General features: G+C 38.2%; 1 protein-coding gene across 1 annotated transcript; it reads left to right on the top strand.

The window, feature by feature from the left end:
* Window positions 1-5,937: 5,937 nt before the first annotated feature.
* LOC121299604 (frizzled-10-B-like) lies at window positions 5,938-9,101 on the top strand. Its single transcript, XM_041227426.1, has one exon. It carries the CDS (start codon window positions 6,723-6,725, stop codon window positions 8,487-8,489), a length of 1,767 nt encoding a protein of 588 aa, XP_041083360.1. The 5' UTR covers window positions 5,938-6,722; the 3' UTR covers window positions 8,490-9,101.
* Window positions 9,102-9,496: the final 395 nt, after the last annotated feature.

Genomic DNA, 9,496 nt, shown 5'->3' on the forward strand with positions numbered 1-9,496 from the left:
TTTAAATCACACTGCGTTTTTCCTTTAGGGTCTTTAAGATAACAGCTGACAGAAGATTAACTTTCTCATCAGTTAAGTCCCTCTCTTAATCCAAAAAGGCAAAAAATTCAAATGTCAAGGATTGCCTCCATTTTATGAAGGGGATTTACGATGTGAGTAACTTTATTACTTGAAACTAAGGGAAAGGGTCAGATTATCTCTTCAGTGGGTCAACTGGTCCCCCTAGGCCATTCCAGATCTCGCTGCATGTGAGAATCATTTACTATTGTAACTAGAGCAACCGTTTTAGGAAGATTCTATTGCTCATTTCATAGCATTCATTTGCTCCATCACTTCCATAAACTTTCACCAAGGTAAAGGCTGGATTCACAATGCACAGTTATTATTTTGATAGTCCAGTCGTATCTATACACTGGTCACGCAGAATTATATTATTTGTTACCATAATTCTCTGTCTTTTTGCCACAACTACTTCACCTGTTTAATTTGACTGGCTATCTTGTTGTGCAGTATACAGTGGTAAGTCCAGCACAATTGAAGCCTAGAAGAAACTACTGTGACCTGTAACTGACCTGCGGAATATAGAATGAATGAAGCTTAATAGTGTGGTCCAATCTTATGGATATACATTAACAGCTAAAACACTGAGATGTCTTTATATCACTGCTACCATGGAATAAGCCCAAGAACCATGGATGTTGAGATATAACCGAGTAATAGCCAAGGGGCTCAAAACAATGTCCTCACTTTTTAGCATAACAGCTTTCTTGCTAATCTGTTATAATTCTTCTGTAGCTAGTTTAGTTGTCCAGATACTTTTCAATCTGGTTGTAAGGGTTTAACCTGCCACCACACTATAGACTCGCTCCCTGCGCAAAAAAATAAGTATTTTGAGCCATCTAAGACTTTCACATGAGATCAGGTGGGATCCTAAAGTACCTGCTGTACAGGGAGTGGCTGGGCAGTACAGGAAAAATGGTCAAATTTGAAGAAAAAAACTTTTATTTTTTTATTTTAACTTGCCAAAGGTAATACAATTAAGAAATAAAAGGTATAATTTGCTCAAATGTAGTCATGCTTTATGTGTTTTTGTGCTCCAGTCTATTTCCATTTGTTGACAGCATTTACCTGTGGGGATTGTCATGGCAGTAGCAGTAACAGAGTTAAGGCAAGTCAATCAAAAACCTCCAATAAAACAGCCTTAATAAAAATAAATGCTTCAAATTGTATTGAGTAGCATAATAAGGCTTGGGCAGAGAAAAGGCCAACGACGTGCAGAAGAGAAGGGAAGGAGTTTAATCTAATTTAGTTGGAGGGTGTCTGTCTGTGCTCTTGTGTGATTTGTTTTGATGGAGTGTGGGAATGGCTCAGGGATGCAGGCCCGCTGAATGGCACCTCCAGATCTAGAAGCAGTGGGGAGTCTCCCGGACGTAACTGATCCAAGGCCAGTCTGTGAAGAAGGGATTAGAGAGGGCCTTTCTCATTAGTGATTCACACTGAAGTACCCCCACTTGGGCCCTTGGTAATATTTCAATCGTTGCCGTTTCTGGAGGAAGACAAAAAAAAAAAAAAAGTTTTTGAAGCCTTTTAATCTAATTTAGACGTTATGCTTTGTTCAAGTTTAATGTACATGTGATTCCTTTTTTTTTTTTGGTAGACAGCTTTTTTTGTGCTAGAGTTTCTTGTATATCTATACTGCAAAGTCAAGGATAAATCACGTTTTACTCAACTCTTGGCAAAGGACAGTAGGAGGATCCAATCAGATTTTAAGAAGAACAGACAGACTCTGTTATTGAGTCGTGGCAGCTGGTTTGGAATTAAATCTGAGGCTCACTAAACTTCAGGCCAGTTCATGCTTTGGAAATTGCTTCGGCCCTTGGTAAAACCATGGCCAAACCTCACATATTATTTTATTTACCACACCTTGACAATACATTGAATACTTTGGTGGTTATTTTGTATTACTATTTCTTGAGTTTCGTTGAGTCAAAGGGCAAGATTTTTCATAAAAACATTTTTAATTACAGTTTCATTCTAAGACGTATACATGAAAAAAAAGAAAAAAAAACTTCTTCTGAATTAAACATGCTTGCCTGTATCACCTATTTAAACTACCCATTGTATAGCCACGTTTTGTGTGACCGCTGATTTTAGTTAATATTTTATGAAATATGCTTTTAACTAGATTATGTCAGGTCAGGCATTTTCATAAGAACACAGGAACTAAAAGCAGGAGAAATTCATTTTCATTAATATATTGAATTAATAATATCCTTTGTGCTGTGAATTTTGAAGTCTTTCATCTTATGGAGTAAATAATTGATTGCTTCATTAATATGCATTTAATTATAACACTTGTACCTTTACTTAAAATGTTTCTCTTAATAAACCACTTTTAACTGAAATAATCATATTGTGGGGAAAAAAAACAAAAACCAAACATGTAATACCATCAAAATATAAACAATAAATGGGCAAGTAATTCAGTAATTTTACAATTGTTTTTGTAGGTTGTGTGCGTGTGTGCGTGTGCGCGTGTGCGCGTGCACGTGTGTTCACACAGACTCTGAGTCAGCTGTTGTAAGAAGCTTTATGTCTTGGTCACACTCCATAAATTCAGCTGGTCTTCAGCAATCCCACATTACAAAGAACTTTAGATGTTCATTAGTTGGCTGCAGTGTGTAATTATAAAAATGGGTCGTTTCAATCTGTGCAGTATTATTATACGATAAATGAGAATCAATCTTCAGTGAAAATTAAAAATATATATATATATATATATAAAATCAAGAAAAATCTATTGGATTATTAAATATTTAACAGTTTGCAATGCTGGAATAGTATATTGCTTTAAAATCTTTGTTTAAGTGCCGAGATCTATAACTGAAAAGATAACATGAGCAGCATGTTTATTTAAAGAAAAAGAAAGAGAGTTAACCTTATTGTTTTTAGTCACTCATTCTATAAAAAAAAAAAAAAAAAACTTTCACAAACAATAAAACACAAACTCAGAATCCTTTAGAAAATAACTAATAAGATGTCCATTAATTTAAACTTATCAATATTCCCACAAGGGCCCTAGGAGCTTTCTTGCTCACCCTTTTTTTCTTTCATCCATGGTTAAATATGTAAATAAAATGTCTAAAGTCATTCTTCAAAGAGGAACAAAAGAAAAAAGTGGGCTGAGGGAAAAAGACAGCCATAACATTCCTCCAATTCTCCATAACATTAGCCAGAGGGGGGCCAGCTTCCAGCCAGAGCCTAGCAGCAGGGGAGCGAGCTAGCTCCATAGAATCACACATCTCAAATCCCACACACAAAAAATAAAATATCTTTTCAGCTTGAGTCGTCAAAGAGTTCCTTTCACTTTATTAGTTACAGAATTATCTCACAGTTGCTGGTTTCTCAGAAATGGAGCAGCGTTGTTCCTCTTTGTAGTCGTGTTGTGGTTGGGAAGATGAGATAAAGTAAATGTGGTTGGGGAGGGAAGAAAACAAATTAGATAAAGAGAGAGCAGTAGCTGCTGAGTCCACCGATGGTAAAAATTGAACGGCGGCTAGAGAAATTGTCATGACCAGCCAAGCAATCACAAAAAGAGGAAGGGAAATAAAAACAAAACTATGAGACTGCAAACACGAGCAAAGGTTTTATTTTTAAACCACAGTTTATCTGTTTATTTTGATTGTGTGCCAATATTAGATTTGTCTACTTATTAAACCCAGACTCTGCTGATAGAAACCACCACCAAATGATTCTCGAAAGCTGATTAGTAAACAATACGAACAACTGTGACTTTAACCCTCAAAACAAAAATGAAATAAATGTGTCATCCATCCCTATCATTAATCCCAGTAGCTGCTTATAGTATACAGGCTTCTATCCCACTATTGTACACTTAATATACAATAAAAACATTCTGCTTTCCAATGAGAGACAAGGGGGTAGCAACTCCACAGATCCATAACTGGAGTAAGTTATTCAATGCCTAGATGTCAAAATAAATTCATATTTGTTAATGTAGCTATCATGAATTCCCCGAGATGTTTGGAAGCAAAGAAACTGAAAAACATCACTTATTCTTTAGGGTCAATCAGTTTTTAAATACTAGGATTTACAGAGCCATTTGAATTAATTTTTTTTCCCAAATGAGGAATGCATTTGCATGGGGATTTCCACTATGTTGAAGTATGATGCAGATGGATCTCTTGTTAAGTAATATGAAAGCTTGTCATCTTAATTGGCTCCTGTGCCTGCATTGTATCGCTTATTTATATGGGAGGGCAGTCCACTGTCCCTGATTTCAGTGGTTCATAGATTGCCACTTTCATTATATAAACCCTACCTCTATGGAGATCTCTACTCCTTGTAAATAAATTAAATACGATATATAAAATACAGAGTTTGAAACTTTGCATAGGTACACAGCAGCTCTGCACATAAAACCACACGTGATTCATTAAGTGTATTATTCATATCACAAAGGCTGCTTAAACTGAACTGCATTCATCCTATCAGAGCTTTTATAAGGGATATCCTGGGGGCAGGTATGTCCAGAAGGGGGATTCAATCAGGGTGTTACCAATTTTTTTAAATGTAAGATATTACAATAATATATTTTTAAGTACATTCATTGATTAAAAGTTAAAGAACATTCATTTTGATCTATTGAATCACTGTAATAGGCCAGCTGAAAAACAATCATCCTATCCATGTAGATAATTTAAACATGACAACATAACATGGTGCATTATAATTTATTGCATTAAGTCTGTGTTTAGGGTGTAGAACAGATCCCCCATATTTCAGAATAGGACCCATCAACTATAAGACACCAGAAACGAAGTGGCACTGTAAACTCTATTGGTATTTAATTGTGCAGAAATGACTGGTTGAACAAGCCATAACTACAGTTTGTGATTCATTACTAACAGCACAGAACTGTAAAGTTCTTCAGGGAAGGATGAAGTAAAGGGAGGCTAGATTTAATGTCAGTGATGTAGTTAGATAGAAATGTGTATTACCCTGTAAACGCACACATCAGTTACAGATACCTGCACCATTACCTATTCTAGAACACCATCGAAAAAGGCTCCAGTGATTACAAAGGCATGCATTACACAGTATGATATGATTTTGATAATAGTTGTAGTTTTTTATATGCGGACAATTTTAGCACGTGTATATAAGGAATAAAGTCTGATTTCATATTTCCTGTTAAAAATAAAGTTCTCTTGAAGTCATATCAGTGGACGCAGTAAGAGACTGTAAAGAAAATCAAAGGCCAGGATGAGATTCTAATGTCCCTGCCTTTATTTAACAGAAAAGGACATCCATACAGCTTAAACCCAGCTGGCAAACTCCCAAATGCTCTTTTGATGAGAGACTGTTCGTTTTAAACTTGACCCACTCAGTCTCTAATCTTTTGAAGGAGTTAAGGAGGAATGACATACTTTAAACAAAGCACTACAGTGTTTCAAGCAGAACTATAAGAATTTGTATCCTATAGAACTGCGATGTTCTTCTTTGCAATACACATTTAAATATAAAGCCCCAGTACAAATATATAGTACCACAACTCATCAAAAAATATTTCAAAACCAAGACCCATTTGGTTTGGTAACGTTTGGTTAATTCATACCTGTACTGGAAGTGTTAGACTGTAACGCCTCGAGATCATTCACTTGTCAGAAGTCTGGGGGAAAAAACAAAAATAAAAAGAACAAATGGTTGTTGTGTTGTTTGTAGTGATAACGATTTAAAAAAACAAATAAATAAAGGAAAAACTGCTGTGGGATTTTTTTAAGGAGGTCTGGAGGCTGTTCCGCCCGATTTGAAAGTAATCACCGTGTCAGTTTCACCTTTCTTATGCAAAGGACGTGTTCTTTGAAGGCGGATCTCTTGCTTGTCAGGTTAGCCCAGGACGGGGGACAGAACAGAAGCAAAACTGGAAGCAAGTAACAACTAGTAAGTAGCCCGATCTGCGTCAGTGCTTAGAGAGGTGGTGTGAGTTTAAAGACATTATTCAAGTTTTAATAAACGAATTGTGAACGTAGTGAGTAGATTCGTTTGAAAAAAAAAAAAAAAATTGAAGGACTACAATAATTAATTTACATTTTAATAAAGGGTATTTGGAGAAGCTGGCGTTTTGAAGATAACCCTTTTCCACGTATGCTGCTGCAATAGCTGGATGGCAGGACTGCTTGCCTAATACAATTGCAAGTGGAAAGCGAGGAGTTATCATCGGCTTTTGATCTGACTGTATACACAGCACGCTGTCGCGCTTTAAAGGATTGTAAACACCTCGGTGTTGAAAGAAAGTGGACTAGACGGAGAGCTTGCTTTTGCTTTGGATGCGCAAGTCATTTGGTACCGTAAGCTGTTTTTTTTTTTTGTATTTGTATCCACGGAAATAAATGTAGAGGCAGAAACTTGCAGAAAACTTATCAAGAGATCAGCCACTTAATGCTCATTTCAACAACTTTCGGGGAAATATGTGACAGGCGATTGTAAGTTTCTTTTGACAATACAGTAACTTTGCACATAAAAAGGACGCAATTTAATTCAGATAAGAACTGTGCGAATAGCGCTTTACAACATTCTACATTAACCCCTGCAGCCTAATAATACAGTACAGTATTTAATAAATAAAAAGTTAATCGCTACGAAGTGTATGCAATTTGGTTGTCATACTGGAAAGCTATAGCCCAGTGCTGTTGTTCAGAATGCCTCCATCATTGAAACTGAGTCTCTTCCATGTGCTCATTGCACATTTGTTTATGGATTGTACTGCCATAAGCTCTATTGATCCTGACCGCCCAGGGGAAGGAAGATGCCAGCATATAGAGATCCCTATGTGCAAAGACATTGGTTACAACATGACCAGGATGCCCAATCTGATGGGCCATGAGGACCAGAAAGAAGCAGCCATCAAGTTGCACGAGTTTGCTCCACTAGTTGAATATGGTTGCCACAACCATCTAAAATTTTTCCTATGCTCCCTGTATGCGCCAATGTGTACAGAACAGGTGTCTACCCCCATACCAGCCTGCAGGGTGATGTGTGAGCAAGCAAGGTCAAAGTGCTCACCCATCATGGAGCAATTCAGCTTCAAGTGGCCTGAGTCTCTGGACTGCAGCAAGCTGCCCAACAAGAACGACCCCAACTACCTTTGCATGGAGGCCCCCAACAATGGATCGGATGAACCCCCAAAGGGCTCCAGCACAAAGCCACCAGAGTTTAAACCCCATAGGCCAGGCAGTGGACAGGACTTCCACCCCAAGGAAACCAGCAAAAAGGAAACTTGTGGCAACCCCAAAAAGTTCCACTATGTGCAGAAAAGCGAGTCCTGCGCCCCCAAGTGCTACCCCAAAGTGGACATCTATTGGAGCCAGGATGACAAGCAGTTTTCTCTCATCTGGATGGCCATCTGGTCCACACTGTGCTTCATCTCAAGTGCCTTCACTGTCCTGACCTTTGGGATTGACCCTCAGCGCTTCAAATACCCAGAGAGGCCCATCATCTTCCTCTCTATGTGTTACTGCGTCTATTCTGTGGGGTACCTCATCCGGCTCTTCGCAGGGGCAGACAACATAGCCTGTGATAGAGACAGCGGGGAGCAGTATGTCATACAAGAGGGTTTGGAAAGCACAGGGTGCACCATAGTCTTCCTTATCCTTTACTACTTTGGCATGGCAAGCTCCCTGTGGTGGGTGATCCTCACCCTGACTTGGTTTCTAGCGGCCGGCAAGAAGTGGGGCCATGAAGCCATTGAAGCCAACAGCAGCTATTTCCACCTGGCAGCCTGGGCTATTCCCGCAGTGAAGACCATCATGATTTTGGTGATGAGGAAAGTAGCTGGAGACGAGCTGACTGGGGTCTGTTATGTTGGGAGCATGGATATCAAAGCCTTAACAGGGTTCGTCCTCATTCCTCTGTCTTGCTACCTCATCATTGGGACCTCTTTCCTTCTTTCCGGCTTTGTCGCCCTCTTCCACATCCGGAAGATCATGAAGACAGAGGGGGAGAATACAGACAAGCTGGAGAAACTGATGGTGAGGATTGGAGTGTTCTCTGTGCTGTACACCGTCCCTGCCACGTGCACCATAGCTTGCTATTTTTATGAGCGGCTCAACATGGATTACTGGAAAGTCCTGGCCACTAAAGAGAAATGCATGGTGGACAGCAGCAGCAACATCCACAGCAAAAAATCAGACGAGTGCCTTATGAAAAACTCCATCCCGGCTGTGGAGATCTTTATGGTGAAGATCTTCATGCTTTTAGTGGTTGGGATCACAAGTGGCATGTGGATCTGGACCTCCAAAACCCTGCAATCCTGGCAGAATGTGTTCAGCAAGAAGTTAAAGAAGAGGACAAGAAGAAAGCCTGCCAGCGTGTTCACAAGCAGCAGACCTTATATAAAACCCCATCCTCCACTAAAAGTGCACAGTGCAAAGTATGAACCAGCAGTGCAGCCAGCTACATGTGTATGAACTCTGTTCCAATGCAGAATAGATACCTTATTTTTGTGCATTTGTTACAGACTGAACTTTTAAAATTAAAACATTTCATGCTAATATTTTTGTTGTTTGTTTTTGCAATTGCAATTGAAAGTAAGCAATACATTAATATACAGTTTAACAGAAGAGGTAAAACAAAAAACAAAAAAAACCCCAAAACACTACTTTTGTTATTTTGGTGGCAGGTCATTTTATTTGTGTATCTGTTCCTCAAGTGGGCTTATGACAAACTTGTTCCAAAGTATTTGTTGTTCTCTAAAAAAACTGTTTGGATGCAAGGATGAGTTGCTTGAATAATGTGCAATAGATGTTTTACTTAGAGACAAAGAAGACACAAGTGCTGTAGAAGCAGATTAAACACAATGCAGGACCCTTTCAACAAAGGCATTGAGTGGTCAGGAAGACTGAAGCCCTCGCGTTTTGTGGCTTTTTAATGGGAATTACGCCAGTGTCATACATGTTTGGACTGATGTGAAGAAATAAAGGATCAGATGAAAAGGGCCAGAGAGTGTATGGACTGCCTATTGTGAAGCAGATTCTAGCCATAAATAAGCCAACAAGCACTATGTATTGTAAAACTTTGTAGAGCCAACTGCCATTTGTGTATGCTTTATTTGTGAAATGTTTGTATATATTTGTAAAATAAGTTTAGCTATTTTATGAAAAAAATAAAAAATGTGCATTTTTTTTAGTTTTATATGATGTGTTGCAGGGTTTTATTTTATTACTATGCATTAAAATAACAAAGAGTTCATTACTTTATGTTTAAGATACGGTACAAACGTGGGTGGGTTTAGTTCAACAGATGTCCCAAAATTAAACAACAAAGTATAAAAAATACTGTACTGTATATTTTGTGTAAAGTGGATGATTTTTTATTGCTTGCAATTGAGAACACACTCAATGTTTTTTTTTTGTATATATCCGCTGTACAATTAATGCCACACAGCCACATTATATAATTAGCAGGTTTAAGTACA

This window comes from Polyodon spathula, chromosome 25 (assembly GCF_017654505.1).
Source record: "Polyodon spathula isolate WHYD16114869_AA chromosome 25, ASM1765450v1, whole genome shotgun sequence".
Classification (NCBI taxonomy): domain Eukaryota; kingdom Metazoa; phylum Chordata; class Actinopteri; order Acipenseriformes; family Polyodontidae; genus Polyodon; species Polyodon spathula.